Source organism: Lacerta agilis, chromosome 9 (assembly GCF_009819535.1).
Source record: "Lacerta agilis isolate rLacAgi1 chromosome 9, rLacAgi1.pri, whole genome shotgun sequence".
In the NCBI taxonomy this organism is placed as follows: Eukaryota; Metazoa; Chordata; class Lepidosauria; order Squamata; family Lacertidae; genus Lacerta; species Lacerta agilis.
In genome coordinates this window covers 46,172,210-46,188,072 of record NC_046320.1, presented here as the reverse complement: position 1 = coordinate 46,188,072, position 15,863 = coordinate 46,172,210, and the positions used below count along the sequence as shown (strand labels likewise).

Sequence of the window (15,863 nt, the reverse complement as noted above, 5' to 3'; positions counted from 1 at the left end):
TTGACATAAATGAGGTGTGCATCTGAATTTCTTCCTTCAATTGAAATCTGCTTTCAATTAGATGTGTATTTGAATATTGATCAGTGTTACGCCTCAATCATTCAGACACAGAATTATCAGCGCGCCTCAAAGAAGAGGCAGATTTCTAAAGCTACCAAAAGCTGAGACAGAGATAAACTATCTCCTGCTCATCCTCTATTCTCCAGCGCACTTGTTGCTACTCCACCTCCACCTCCCCACTTGTTTTAATACATGTGTCAACACACGCAGACACCTGGTGCTGCAAGGAGGGAATTTCCTCTCCCTTCTTTCTCTGGCATACTGGGACAACAACTTCAAGGTTTGTGGGAGATGTAGTTCTCCCAGGGGCTCAGTCATCCAGAGGAATCTATTTCCCAAGTGCTGTTAATCAGCATTCTGGAGTGTCTGAGAAGGAAGAAGAGGAAAACCCTTCTACCTTTGCACTATGCACCTCTCAGACTGTTGGCATCATTGTATATATTGAAAGTAAATGGTGAGGTGTGTTTCAAGGGTGTGTGCTGGCGGGACATACTTCTGGAAACAGAAAGGATGGATAATGTAATCTGAGTCCTACAAATTTCCCTAGTTTTCCTCTCCCTTCCCCCCATCCTTCCGGGTAATCCCTTCCCCAGTTAATTGCTAAATTAATCTGATGCAGGTCTCTGAGATAATATTCGTCTCTGTTCATGTATGACTGCCGCTTTAATGTAGCTAGAGTTAAATATAAGGATATCATGATCATCATTGGCTACTTTAGCCATAACCATAATTGCTTTCAGTGGGACTTAATTCTCAGCAGATGGGGTTAGGATTGAAGTCACACTCATGTAAATGGTGGGCCACCACTAGACCTTTTGGTGTAACTTCATAGAATTTTTCTCTGATTACTTGGAAGTTTCTGGAAAATGTCTGCTGTTGATTTAATAAACACACTTCCCAGTCATAAAAAATATCAAGATAGTGCACAACATATACAAAAACAATAGTATAAAACAATACAAAATTATCATTAAAATGACTAACTCATCTTTTGAAAATTAAACAACTGGACAGGCCTGCTGGCATTAAATAGTCTTCAAGAGATGCCTGGAAATTAGTAGTTAGGATGCATGCTGAATCTCTGCTGGAAGGAGTAGTCCACAACATGGGACCAGTGACACAAAATGGCCTAGTTGGAGCAAGTTGGGTTTCTGAAACCCCAGGATAATTAACAGCACAGCTGGGATATAAGGGCTCAGGCAGTCTGATCCTCCCATGGCAGGCTGCCAGGGACAGACAGACAAGAAAAGCTCTTACCAAAGTCTTTTATTTGATATTCACAGAGAGAGGCTTAGAAAGGCAACCTCTTGGAATAATTGCGTTGCTCTGAGTAAACGCCACCCCCTACCCTTCTCAATCATCAGCAGCAGCACCACCCTTATGGTGGCTGCTCTTAGCTCTTTGCTCTCCTACTTTCACTGCTTGCTGGGTTCTGGGAGAAGGGGGTCTGGATAACGTGTCAGCCAGCTGCTCCGGCTCTGCTTCCTTCCCTCCTCCTGTTATTTCCCAGCTTTGCCCCTCATCTATCTCTGAGCTGTGACCTTCTGCAAAGCACTGTTGTAAATCTATACTATCTTCCTCTTTTCTGGAAGGTTGAGGCGGAGGGGGAGGCAGTCTCCACCATTCCTCCTCAGTCCAGTCCCTGACAGTAAGGTACCTTGCCCCCCCCCCCGTTTGTCCCGGGCTTTGTATATTATTACAAGAACCTTGCCAATATTAACGGTACTGTACATTGCAATGTTACTTTAGCCTCCCATGTCTCATACTGTAAACCACAATTAGTGAGTCAAAATCTAATGGGATGCCTCTTTACAGCCCAACAGGAATAAGTGGTGAAACTGTAAACCCACTGAAGAATTAAGTGAATCATACCTACATCTAGGCCTCCCTCAGTTCCCTACGGCAGCTGCTAAAATATAAAATGAAATGAATAAAAGCACTAAATGATTTAGAAGTACAATAAGGGTTCAATTATCTTTATTAAACCAGAACCAAATCAAAATATAACTCAGATAAACATGTAAGCAGAACATTAAAAACAAACAGGAAACTGGAAATGAGAGCACAGTAGCTCCAAAGAGTTATGCCTTGGAACATGAACAAGTAAATAACTTCAGACTGCAATTAAAGAAAGAAAAGATCAGAGAAATAACCCACAGGTGTACAGATGAAGTAACTTTCAAGCTTGGCCCATCTTACCAAGTTTCACTATGAATAATAAAATGGAACTTAAACCAAAGGGGGGGGGGAATCACTACTGTTCCCCATTATTACCGTAAATGCAAAGAAAAAAAGTAGGTGGAGATCATGTTTCCAAGGCATCCTGTTAATCTGTTACATATCAACAGTCCCCAAAAGCCCCAAACGAAGAGAAATCCCCCCCCCCCCATTCATTGGCAGATTGCAGGCCGCACTTCACATTTTCTTCACCGCCATGCCCAGGCGTTGTGACGCCAAATGAAATTCTGACTTCTTTTTTCACATTTCCATTTCTGTTTATCAGATTTCCTGCCTGCCCCAAATTGTCTGCATCTCCGGCAATCTAAATCTTGATCCTCGTACACAGTGGCTGGTGACTAATGTAAAAAGTAAAAGTTCCTTTTCAGGCTCCTCTCTCAACGTGTTCCAAAGTGTGCTTCCTGGTGTCTAAGGCTCAATTGTCAGACTTGCACTTCTTCCAAACATATATATGGACATAAGAGCCCTTCTGGAAAACAGCATCATATGAGACATCAAGCAGTAGATTACATACATGCATTTCCTACATGTAAAACACCTAGAATGGAAGGAACTGACAAGTGGTCCTGCTTAGAATGTGAGACAGTAATTTCTTCTATAGCGGCCCAGGTACTAGCCACAAAAAAGTTGTTAATCAACACCAAGTAACTGTTGCTAGAAAAAACGAACTTCGTAAAACATCTATTGCACTGACGTTTTCAGGGAAGGTTATGAATTTATATGCACTTTCATTGGGAGATCACCCACATTTTTGCTTATTTAAGGTGTTCCCTACAACACCACAGATTCAGGCACCCATGTGGAGGATCATGCCACCCAGAAGCTGCTGCCATGTGAAAAGCAATGATTTGGCATATGGCCCTCACTGTGTGGCACTGAGTGCGAGACCTAGGCAAACCAGACATTAAAAACATGCCAAACCAAAGTCATGCTTAGATGGCTTGTGTTAACTTCACTGGGGCTACTCCCAGAAAGAAAGAAAAAGTTTACACTTGGGTCTTTGCAAACCTCAAGGGCTTTGTATAGCAAACATTTATATAATTCTATAAGATCTGACTAACAAGATTGCAGCAGTCTGGCATATAAGCACCTCCATATACAGCAGGGACAGGGAACCTGTGGCCCTCCAGATGTTTAGGGCTGTAACTCTCCACTGGCCAGGCTGGCTGCGGCTGATAGGAGATGGAATCCAACAACAGCCTAAGGTACACAGGCTTCCCATTCCTAATACAGAGCACTGTTGCTAGCTGAATCCTAGTGATATGGGTTGAAATTCAAATAGTGGGGGGGTCAAACAAGATGCAAGAGAGGAGAAAGGTGATCATGGGTGACTGTCCATTTGATCAGAGGAACAACAGGAGGAGGCAGTGCTTAACTCTTCCTCCTCCAGCTGTTTTCCTGCTCAAAATTCCATCCCCATTTGCTCCTCACTTGCTGAAAAGGGCAATTTCGAGCAGAAATACTACTGGAGGGGAGAGGGTTAAGCAGCTCCTATTTGTCCCCTGACATTTCCCTGATCAAACTGGAAGCCTCTCATGACCACACTCACATTTCAGCTGCATAAAGGGTCAGAACTCTGCTTGGCACTCCATAAGGAACTACTGGCACCCAAAACCACCTACCTCACAATCTCTCCCCTTCAGTGGCGGGAGGGGCTGCCGAGTGTCACCCCCCCTCCCCTGGAACCCGGGGAGCCCCGCCCCTATCGCCCCTCCCTTGCTACGCCATTGCTCCCCTTCAGTTAAGACTACCATCCTTTCTTCTTTTAGTGAGGAAAAAATTGAATGTTGCTACAATTAAGGCTTGTACATATTCACCTGTGTAGCTGAGTGAGGAACATGTTATTGGCAAATAAAGATCTTATCACTTTACCATCCAAACCAAACACACGTTGGTGCAAATTCTTTAATGAAGAATTACAAGTCACAATGCTGGTATAATTTTTGTTGTTTTTAATGGGGTAATAAATCATCATGATATCTCTCAAAGTCCTAGGAAGGAGGTTGCCTGTGCTCTGATCTTACATTTTGCAAGTTTTATAATGTGAACAAACATTAACCTGGCCAGATACGAAGCACAGTTTTTGAGTCAGGAACTGTTTAAATCCAGCACCTTAAAAAACAACAACCCCGAACCTATTTGGCAGATATTCTCTCTCTACAAAAAAGCACCACTCATCTCCCTCCCTCAATCCAAACCTGGCATCCTCTTGAGCTCATCATAGAATAGCAGAAATATTTGTAAATCTTTGTGGGTCACTTTTTAGGTAACATAGCCATTAATACAGACTGGTCTTTTTCATGATTCTCAAGAATTCCTGTTCATCTATTTCACCATCACCATCACGGTCAGCTTCATCTATCATCTCCTGTAAAAAAAAAAACCCCACTGAAGATTAAGCACTGACCTGGAAGCATCCAGCACTCATTTTGTTAAGTGTTTTCTCAGCTCCATTATAATGCCCAAAATTAAAATGCTTGATGAGTAAATATCCTAAATACAAACAGCAAACTCTGTTGCCAAATGCCTTTGCTTATGTAGTCAAAACAGACCTGTTTAAACACAAGGTAACAGCGGGATTTGAAGACACTCATGTTTTCAGAACTACAAAAAATAGTCATCCCCCCCCCCTTTCTCTTGGGGGAAGGCGGGGGGGGGGGGCCAAACACCCAACTGTCAGGACTGAGCATGTTCAATGCTACAAAATGGTCACTGCATGTTGCAGGAGTGTGGAGAATACCAGAAAGGGGGAAATGGAACAGCATATCCTGGAATCCTGGAAGAGGTGATGGCTGGAATGCTGAACAGGTGTACTTCAGAGCCCTCTGAAATATGCACAAATACAATAAAACAGCCCGGCTCAGTGCTGCCATCTCCAACTATTACCCAACTATTTAAAATATGCAGCATCTATGAATAAAGCCTTAGCAAAGCAAAACATTTACCTGTAACTCTTCATCTGTTAAGTTTTCTCCAAGTTCCTTGGAAACTCTCTTTAGGTTTTTAAATGAAATCTTGCCTGTCCCATCATCATCAAATAACCGGAAAGCCTTTAGGATTTCTTCTTTGGTATCTTTTTCATTCTTTGAAGAAAAGGAAGGGGGAGAGAAGTAAAAGAAGAAGAAGTGCCGACTCTTATTCCAACTGCACAAAAGCAAAATTATGTCTTACCATTTTTTGGGTCATCATAGTCAAAAAGTCTTCAAACTCTATGACACAGCTTCCTTCTTTCCCAATATCTGCTACCATCTTTCTAACTTCTTCTTTCTTTGGCTCAAAGCCAAGAGCACGCATTGCAACCTGTAATAGAAATGCAAGCCACTTTTAAACACGCAAGCTGGTGTTGGAAACATAAGGGAGAGCCACCTGGAAGCTTACGTGACTAATGGGCACCAGCTGATTAGCAAGACAGGAAGCTGCCTTAAACCAAGTCAGAAAAAATGGTCCATCTAGCTCAGTATTGTCAACACTGACTGGCAGCAGCTTCCCAGAGTTTCAGACTAGTATATATTTTTTCCAGTCCTATCTAGAGGTTGAAGCTGGGACCTTCTGTACGCAAAGCAGATGCTCTATAACTGAGCTATGGTCGTTTCAGTTAGTGTATTAATAAGCTAAATTTGTATGTATGTAGAAATAGTTCTGAAGCAAGAAACAGCCAGCCTTCACTTACAAAAACCACAATCCTGAGAGTATGCTTCACTAAAATCAATAGGGTTTTCTTCCAAGCATACATGGTTAGGATCACACTAGGTAAAGGTAAAGAGACCCTTGATGGCTAAGTCTAGTTGCAAATGACTCTGGGGTTACGCCGCTCACCTTGCTTTACAAGGCCTAGCGAGCCGGCGTTTGTCCGCTCCGCGGACTGTTTTTCCGGGTCATGTGGCCAGCATGACTAAGCCGCTTCTGGAGAAACCAGAGCAGCGCACGGAAACACAGTTTACCTTCCCGCCGGAGCGCTTGATGTGCTTTTGAACTGCTAGGTTGGCAGGAGCAGGGACCGAGCAACGGGAGCTCACCCCGTCATAGGGATTCAAACCGCCAACCTTCTGATCAGCAAGCCCTAGGCTCTGTGGTTTAGACCACAGCGCCACCCGCGTCCCACAGCGCCACCCGCGTCCCTGAGAGTATGCCTCTCTAAAATCAATAGGGCTTTCTTCCAAGCACACATGGTTAGGATCACACTATAAAGCACTAAAAGAATACACACCTTTAATTCTTTAACGTCAATGGTGCCAGACCCATCCGTGTCAAACAACTCAAAAGCTTCCCGGACCTCCTGCTTTTGCTCCTCGGACAATTCATGTTTCAGTCCACTTTTCCTTCGCAGGTTAGCAACCAAGTTTGGTCTTCTATAACTGGATGCCTTTCATTAAGTGAGAGAAAGAGAGAATTTAAAAATATTATTTGCAGAAAGCTAAAAATAGCAAAATACATAGTTATCACATCCTTTAAAAAATATTTATGTCTACATGCATTTTATTTGCCAAAGTTGCTAAAATTAAAGCGCTGAGGACTTTTTGGCTGCAATTGTTTACCTCCCCGCCACTCACTGTTCTGTATTGAAGTACCTATTATGACTACTTGCACAAAGATATGGAACTGGATCAGGCAATACAACCCCCTTCCCCCAGATCTGGCCCATCACATATTGGGGAGAAAGCACACGCAGCTCCTTCCCTCCTTCCTAGCACAGCAGCCTCATCTGCCCCTCCCCATCTCTACCTGTGGGGATGGAATGTACAACGGCCGCCCACATGTGTACAGTTATCAATGCACATAGGCCAAAAGAAAAACATCAGGTCTGATTTTCCTATTAAAAGCAGGAAATTAAGCACGCACACAATTATTGTCTACGTACATAGAATTGTACAAGTGTCACTGGGTTTTTCCTGCCTCGCATATACCATGAAGGGCATGGCAGACATGGTGGGTGGAGACAAGCTGCGCACACACGCTCACCTCCACAAACTGGGGAGATGCATTGTCCAAGCCAGCTCATTCAACAAATACAAGTTTGTTCATACACAGGCAGTCCGTGTTGAATAAGCCTTTGCCCCAAGTAAGCATGCAGCCATGCCACCTCATTCTATGCATGTTTTCACCCAAGCCAAGAGGAGCTCTAAGTAAATATGCACAGACCAGTACCTTTTAATGCAGCTACTAAGCTCTCTTTTCACTTTTTCAACACCACTTCCGAAGTCACTTCTCTCTTCTGTTTGGCAGCCCTGCTTTGTACCCATTTTCACCTTCAGCCCATGTCTATGCCTCCCCTCTTATTTTGTGCAATCCACCCTTGCACACAACCCCTCCCATGCTAAGCTGAATCTTCCTCCCCCCCACACACATATTGAACTACCAAGCATCCTTTTCACCTACTGCCCACTTATTAAGCCCCCATCACCTGTTCTTCAAACACTTTCCTCCCCTTGTTTTCATTATCAGTCCCATTCCTATGCCTACTCCCTTTTTTTGCAACTCCTTCACAGACCACACCCACTTTCACATCTCCTCATCTATTTCGCAGTCTCCCTTTGCCCACACACGCCATTATTACCTTCACCATAACTCCTTTTTTCAACTCCCCCTTACACAGAGACTACATCCGTTCCCATGCTGTAGCCACTTGTGCTGTGATTATATACCGTATATACCCGAGTATAAGCCGACCCAAATATAAACCGAGGCACCTAATTTTCCTACAAAAACCTGGGAAAGCTTATTGACTCAAGTATAAGCCGATTCACCTTTGCTGCTGTGGAGGAGGAGGAGGAACGAGCAGCCCGAAAGCAGCCCTTTGGGCTGCTCCTTCCTCTTCCTCCTTTGCCAAGTTTGCATTTATGCAAGCAGTTCAGGAATGGAACAAGCTGCCTGGGGAGAGTAAAGAACCGCTGTTCTTGTACACTTCTTAAGGAATGGTTGACTGGGAAGAGCGGGTGGCGGCACGAGCGAAGAGAAAGGGCTTCTTTCTCGCCGTCCCCACCGCCTGCCTCACTCGAGTATAAGCCGAGGGCAGCTTTTTCAGCACAAAAAATGTGCTGAAAAACTAGGCTTATACTCAAGTATATAGGTAAGTTGCTGTATCTTTAAGATGAATAGAATCTTAGGTGCACACTAGCTGGTTACTTTGTTCAGTTAGAGAAGGTTCAGTTCAGTTGATAGATGTTGTACATGCATACATGGGTGTTTATGCTTGCTAATAAAATACCTATTCTAAATGATTACATTGAATCTGGAACTTCATGTTGAAAACAACACGTTAGGTACCAGGGATGAAATGCATTGTGCTAAAGGACTGTGGAATATCTGAGGGCTCTGCATCCTTTTACCGGTAACTCTTTCACACAGGGCAGCTAAGGAAAGGAAGAGGGAGAAAATTTGAGTACAATAAAAAAATGAGAGGCGCTGAAAGGAAAATGGCAGTTTTAAACAGTGGCAGAGGGCGACAGTGAGTGGAAAATTGAGGTTTTAAATAACAGAGTAGAGCAAGCAGAGGGAGATAACTGAGGGGGAAAGTGGTGGTTTAAAACAAAGCTTTAGAAAAAAACAAACAGCTACAACAACTCTCCTTTGCAAATCTATTCAGATTTTTCCCACTTCTTTCCCCTCTCAGTGTCCTTCCCTTCTAGTTCTCATGTCACAGTCACTGCTGCTGTGCAACCTGTCTTCTCTTTGACCCCCCTTTGTTGTTGTTCAGTCGTTCAGTCGTGTCTGACTCTTCGTGACCCCATGGACCAGAGCACGCCAGGCATGCCTATCCTTCACTGCCTCCCGCAGTTTGGCCAAACTCATGCTAGTCACTTTGAGAACACTATCCAACCATCTCATCCTCTGTCATCCCCTTCTCCTTGTGCCCTCCATCTTTCCCAACATCAGGGTCTTTTCTAGGGAGCCTTCTCTTCTCATGAGGTGACTCCCCTACCCCTACCCAACCATGACTTCATACAAATCAAGGATTGTGATGTGGCACTGCAAATCTTCTAGTGGAGGCTGTGTGATGGCAGTCTTACCATTATACAAACACACATGCACACTGTGTGAAGAAAGAGTGTTGAATAGTGTTCAAACTGCCTCAGAGAAGGGATGCTGCTTGGTACTTCAAGGAGGCATGACACAAGTTTGCACGGACGTCTGGAGAGTCGGGGCCAAGCCAAGCAGACCCAGTCACCCTGAAAGCAACCCTTCCCCCAACTAAGTCTAAAAAGTGGAGAGGGGCAGGAAAGATGGGGGCTGGCACAAAGAGATCTAGGGCTTGGGAACTGCTGCCCCACAGTCTTCTAAATTTGAGATGGAGGCATCAGTTATAAAGCTAAGTGGCACAAGCCCTGTGCACACTTACCTGCAAGTAACTCAGTGGGTCTTACTTCCCTGTAAACATTCAAAGGAGCACTGTGTGTGCTGTCAGATTCGTATTGGCGTTGTTTTTACTCGCCTCTGCTTATCATAGGAAACCGCGAGAAACCCACGAATAACATGATGGGGGGGGGGGGTTGAAAGATATTCCAGGGGTGGGCGGGCTTTGAAGAGATTGGAATGGGCGGGCAAACAGAGATTTACCAGCTCTGGTCCTCATAAGTAGGAGGCGGGAGCAGGCACTGTTTTATAATGCATGAAGAACTGCGGGCAGCAGGAAGCGCAACTCACCATTCTGTAAAATCTCTCGCGCCCCACGCTTGGTTCGTTCAACGAAGAGGCGGATGCCGACTCTTCAACCACCTGCGTTCTCTGACTCATGGCGCTCCGCCCCCCAAAAGCTGAACACGTCCAATGACAGAAGGGATTCCCGGCAAAGCCCCGTCTCCTTTTCTCTTCCTAGGGCCAACCAGGTGGCACGAGGGGAGTTGCGGGCCTTGTGACATCACGCAGAACGCTGTGTTGCCGTTTCTGGCTTGGATACGCAAACAAAGCGGAGGCGGTGTCCTGGGGCAACCGACCCCCCCCCGCGCGTAGGGCGCCGGAATGTGGAGCACCTGCGCTTTGCGATGACCGTTGAGGGGTTTATTCTTGGGTGCAAGCGACAGGGAGGGGTTTGCGCGCTGTTAACAGGGGGGAGAGAGAGCGGCCAGAGGCTTGATTTATGTCGGGAAGCTGCCATCTGGCCCCTTCCCCAATTGCACTGCGGAGTCCTGGAATAAGTGAGGGAGCAAAAAGAAGAAGGAAAATAAACTGCCTTTTAGCATGTGCAGAGTGTGTCTCCACTAGCACAAATCCCTTAGATGATAGTCACATTGACCCGGGTGGGGAGAACCCTGAACGCCATAGTGCGGTGCGGTGATGCCAAACGAGATGTCCCCAGAAGTTGTGAGCAAGCTTTGGAGCTCTCCAGGACGCTTTTTCGGCGTGAATGTTAATACTGGACGTGGGGTGCGCCGCGCGGTATACAGTAGTCAGAACACGAGGTGAAAAGGCTTCAGTCTGCAGTCTGTTCCTGCAGTCTGTTCTCCCCGCGCCGCACGCTTTACACGTTAACCACACAGTCCTCCTATGCACCGGCTGACTTAAACGGGACTTGGCTCTCCGGGAAGTGTACCCAGTAATAAGGCTGCAGTTAATGTGGTTCCTGGGTGAGGAGAGTTTGAGCCGCAAACACTTCCACTTTGAGAAGCGAGTTCCGAGAATCTGCAGGCAAGCAGTCGCACTTTCTAATCCTTTCGGTGTTGGTGGTGCAAGTCGAGAGGAGGGTGAATGCACACATTACACAGTGCACTTCTCTGAAATATTACACTTAAACGATACTTTCAAGGCAGCATATTCAAACTAATTACAGTCAATACATCTCTTTTCTGCAAATCTACAACGGCTCGGAAGAAATAGCGGCTATGACTGAGCACAGAGAAGCGCGGGGGAGGGAATCGAGAAAATCCAGTAGCAGCAATTCTTGTACCTTAAAATATGTTGTGTGTGTGTGTGTGTGTGTGTGTGGTCCCTTCCCCCTTCAGAGACCAACCAAAAAGTGCACGGGGCATTACCCCTGCCCTTTTGCATTCTCTGACTGGTCTCCGGCCACTGCTCTTCCACTTCTCTTCCCCCCTCCCTTTTTTACCTTCGCATCCCCACTAACAGCAAAGGCTGGGCTATCACCCCAGCAAAGGCTGGGTAAGGGCAAGGGCAAGGGCTTCAGTAGATGTTACTGAGCGTGCTCAGAGCTCACGAGCATGCTCAGTAGAGTCCCTTGAATTCCGTCCGGGGCGGGCAAGAGAGTTTGCGCTTGCAGGCTAGAGGGGGTGGGGGGGGGAGAGAGAGAGAGAGCTCCGTGGAAGGGAGATAAACAGCTGATGATGCTCAGGCTCAAGGCATGGCGTGATGCCGTCTTTCAAAGGGGAACCTAAAGTTAAGCAGGTAATTATTTTTTTTAGTTACAGGTGGGTAGCCGTGTTGGTCTGCCATAGTCAAAACAAAATCAAAAATTCTTTCTAGTAGCACCTTAGAGACCAACTGAGTTTGTTCCTGGTATGAGCTTTCGTGTGCATGCACACTTCTTCAGATACCACTTCTTCGTATCTGAAGAAGTGTGCATGCACACGAAAGCTCATACCAGGAACAAACTCAGTTGGTCTCTAAGGTGCTACTAGAAAGAATTTTTGATTTTATTTTTTTTAGGGTGGTGGGCTGGGAAGTATTGGGCTATGGTGGTCCTGCCGCCCAGGGAGAGGGCAAGACCTGCGCAGTCCTCTCTCCGGTGCTAAGTGCAGGTGAGCCACCTGGCTGACAGGGCAGGCAGGTTGTGCAAATAGCAACTGTGCCTTCCCTTTGGGTGATGCAGCAGTATGGCTTGAGCCTACTGGGCCCAGTTCCTTCCTGCAGCTTAGTAGCAGCTGTTATGCACACAGCCTTCCTGGGAAATTGAGGCCCTGGCAGCTGCCTAGCTATGCAAGCTCTTCATGCAAGCCTTGGATATTTTTTCCAGGCATTACCTGGACACCACAAAGGACAGAAGGAAGGTACACAGATAGGGTCACGTTCCCTTTATTTGTTCAGCCCGTTATCCATCATAAACCAACAAGTTAATAATGCACGTGAGTTTTAAAACCACTTGACCTGCATGATCATGCTACTTCAGAAATGGGAGATGTGTTTATTTATTGCCTGAGGGCTATTTTGCCAATTTATTGCCATGTGTGTGCCAAAAATGCACCTGTGCGCACACTCTTGAGCACACAAATGCACATTTGCAACAGCTAAAGTAGGATTTTGATTCTCTTAACCTCTGACCTGGCATGCCATGGCAACCCTACTCTAGTATAATCTGTGTGTGTATGTGTGCATTCATTCAAGTAAAAAGTGTTTCTAAAGCATTCAAACCCAGGAAAATTTTCTGCCCTGGAAGAGGTGTTTCCTCAGGACATAATGGTGATTCTGAGAACTGCCTTGCCAAATAGAACACTTTGTAATCCTTTGGTGTGGCCAACCTAGATTCCACCCAGGAAACAGATCCAGATGCTGCATCTAGTATCACCCCCTGTTTCTGCTTCTTATGTTACTTAGACAATTAAGGATTTGGTAGGTTTTGCAACAAAAAATGATGCAAGTCCATTATTTTAATGGAGAAAGACATATAGCCTTCCCCATTTCCTGTCCTTTCTCCTGTGATGGTTCTCTCCCTAATAAAGTCCTCACAGATTCTCTGGTAGTGGATGTGGCTTCTTTACTTTCCTTAATTCTAATGCTGGCATCTTAGTTTCCTGTTCTGCACCCACTTGGTACCCCCAAATATGTGAGAAGCATGGATTTTTATTTCCGTCAGGAAAATGGATAAGTTGATATATCACCTTGGAAACATTAAAAGTAAGATCCAACACTGTGGAATGGATGAAGTAAGAGCTGGAAGGCAATAAAAGGCAGAACCAATAAGTCTTGTGTTTCATTTGTAGATGTCATGGCTTTCCGGAATATGAACAGAAAGAGGCATATTGGACTGCAGCAACTTTCAGCTTTGGCATCCACCGGAACGACATTTTTAGGACCAGTGAAATCATCCAAATTTATTGTTGATGAATGTACTCCTGGTGGTGTGTTGGTTTGTTCTACAGTAAGACTTCTTGAAAGCTTGGATTTAACTAGTGCAGTGGGACAACTTCTTAATGAAGCCATCCAGGCACAGAACAAAGAATATAGAACTGGGACAACTACCCTGTTGTTTCTTGTTAGCATTTGGAGCAAGGCTGTACTTGAATGCCTTCAGCAGGGTGTTCCCCTTTCCATAGTGGTAGCTGAGATGTTTGAAGGCCTGAACTCTTGCATTGAACATATGCAGTGCCTTACATTATCACTACACAACATGCAGCAAAGACTATATGATATTCCTATTAAATGTGATGACATAGCCTCCAATGACATCTGTTCTGGCACTGCTGGAAGACAAGTAATTGAAATGAAAACCCCAGATACCAAATCCTACAATAGTTATTTCACCCTGCTTGAACATCCTTATGATTATGCACAAGTATCAGAAAAAGAATCAGAAATTGCTACCATCCAGGAAGCAAATGCATGCAATTGTCAGGGAAAGTGTGCATGTTCAGGAGTATTGACTGCAGGCAGCACAGTTAGTTCACTAGGTAAATCGGTAGGTACCAGTTGTGGTTTTACAGTTTGCAAAACTGTGAGTCAGAAAAGCTGCGGCTTTCAAAGCTGTCCTTTGGGTGCCTCAGGCCGTAAGAAAATGTCAAAAGTAACCCGCTTCAGTAGGCACTTAAGCAGTATAAAAGAAAGTCCTTCACTGCAGCAAACCAATCAGCTGGCCAAATGCACAAAACATTTTAATGGGTTAAGTGATTTGGGACAACTGGCAATGTCTTTGAGCCATGGAAATTGGCATGCAATGAAACTAGTACAGGATATTCTCAGATGCCAGCTGCAGACTGCCATCAGAATGGCTGATGTCCATCCTTTCCAATTTAATATTTCAGAAGTTGTGACATGTTGTTTACCAGGCATGTCTGAAAGTCATTCTTGTGTCTGTCCTGGGTACATCACTTTATTACACCCAGAAAAAGCTGCTGTTGCTAAGCAGCTCCAGGATAGGCCTCTTCGTATTATTCTTGCCGATGGTGACCTGAGCAAAACATACCACCATCTGGGGTTTAACAGGTCACAGAATGTAAGAATGTTCTTAGAAAGTCCAGATGCTGAAGACAACAGTTCAAGATTGTGGGTCAACTCCATGTTGGATATTCTGATTCAGTCCAGGGTAAATCTAATTTTGGTACGAGGCAACACATCAGCAAGTTTAGAAGAAAGATGCCTGCTGAATAATATAGTGACAATTAACGGAGTAGCTGACAATGTATTGAAGGCTTTTAGTGATGTTACAAGAGCAGACAGAGTGACTTACCTCACCCAAGTGAATGAGCATTGCATAGGTGAGGGTGTCTGTCTGAACCTCTGTGGAGCATTAAATTTAAGTTGGGTTGGATTGGATGGCCAAATTCCAGTTGCTTTAACAGCAAAAGGCATTCACCTGATAACAGCTGTGCTTAGTTGCCCGGTTATATCCAAGATGCAAGCCATCGAAGATCAGTTTTGGACCTGCGCTCACCGTGTGCGTCATGCCCTTCTCGATCAAGCAGTCTTTCCAGGAGGTGGCACCGTGGAGCTCCTGTGCCTCAGTTATCTTGAGAATCTGGAGAAAGCAGCCAAGAATTCTAGGGAAGAAGGATTACATGCTGGCCACTCTTGGCTTGCAGAAACTTCAAAGCAATATAAAGCTCTGGTGCTTAATGCTTTGTCACGTGGTTGGCACCAGTACATTTGTACCGTTATGTGTAACACTGCAGACTCTGCATCGGAGCTTGAAGCCAGCACCTTTATACAACAGCATCTCAGGAAAGCAGCCTTGAGTGGTTTGCCATCCACCTACCTGCTGGATGAGTTTAAAAAGGGGAAGATGGGAACAGCAAGCCCTGAACATGGTGGGACATTTGAAAAGCCTCTGGAAGTATATGACAATATTACCGCTAAGATGGAAGCGTGGCGTAGAGCTCTAGATTTGGTGCTGTTAGTGCTTCAAACAGATGCTGAAATTATCACAGGGCCTAAGAGGGATCAGTTGCTAAAGTCGCAGGCCTCAAGTGAGTTCATGTTTTTGTAAGTAATGTGTTGGCCTGCATATGATTATGTTAACAAGTATTCCTGCCAAGCTCAGAAGCAAAAAATATATTACGAGAATAAAATTCAGAACGATTGCCTTCTTCGTTTTAGAAATCAAAATCCATTCCCAATAAAGGACTCAAGTCATGGAAGGGCATGTTCCTCATAATCTCCATTTAATCATAATTTCTTTTATTTTTTCCTAGATATTGCCATTGACCATAAATGTGTTGTCAGTAAGTTCCATGCATTTCAGCAGGATGTAAAATGGTGTGATGATCATGGCTTCCTTCAAGCTGAACTATTTAAGGGCTCCATTCTACAGGACATCTAGTTTGTTTCTTTTTAAACTGATACAATTCTTCTTAGATGGTGCCTTTTAACTTTGTTTTAAGGCTTGCAAATAAAATTAAGGTTATAAATTTGGAGGGGGGAACCAGTAAATCATTAGGTTACATGGGTGTAAGCAATAAAGTGCC

At 44.8% G+C, this 15,863-nt stretch overlaps 2 protein-coding genes across 4 annotated transcripts; one reads left to right on the top strand and one right to left on the bottom strand.

The window, feature by feature from the left end:
- Positions 1 to 4,459: 4,459 nt before the first annotated feature.
- LOC117053303 (caltractin-like) lies at positions 4,460 to 10,067 on the bottom strand. The gene is made up of 5 exons (XM_033160937.1): positions 9,940 to 10,067; positions 6,506 to 6,661; positions 5,470 to 5,598; positions 5,244 to 5,381; positions 4,460 to 4,666 (listed from the first exon to the last, which is right to left on the bottom strand). Exons 1-5 carry the CDS (start codon positions 10,027 to 10,029, stop codon positions 4,577 to 4,579), a joined length of 603 nt encoding a protein of 200 aa, XP_033016828.1. The 5' UTR covers positions 10,030 to 10,067; the 3' UTR covers positions 4,460 to 4,576.
- Positions 10,068 to 10,396: 329 nt separating this feature from the next.
- Positions 10,397 to 15,651, top strand: BBS12 (Bardet-Biedl syndrome 12). 3 transcript variants are annotated; one of them, XM_033160527.1, is made up of 2 exons: positions 10,397 to 10,430; positions 13,167 to 15,651. In XM_033160527.1, exon 2 carries the CDS (start codon positions 13,172 to 13,174, stop codon positions 15,383 to 15,385), a length of 2,214 nt encoding a protein of 737 aa, XP_033016418.1. In that variant the 5' UTR covers positions 10,397 to 10,430; positions 13,167 to 13,171; the 3' UTR covers positions 15,386 to 15,651. The 3 variants fall into 3 exon arrangements, with proteins under 3 accessions (XP_033016418.1, XP_033016417.1, XP_033016416.1); XM_033160526.1 differs by lacking the exon at positions 10,397 to 10,430 and adding an exon at positions 11,541 to 11,634; XM_033160525.1 differs by lacking the exon at positions 10,397 to 10,430 and adding an exon at positions 12,100 to 12,236.
- Positions 15,652 to 15,863: the final 212 nt, after the last annotated feature.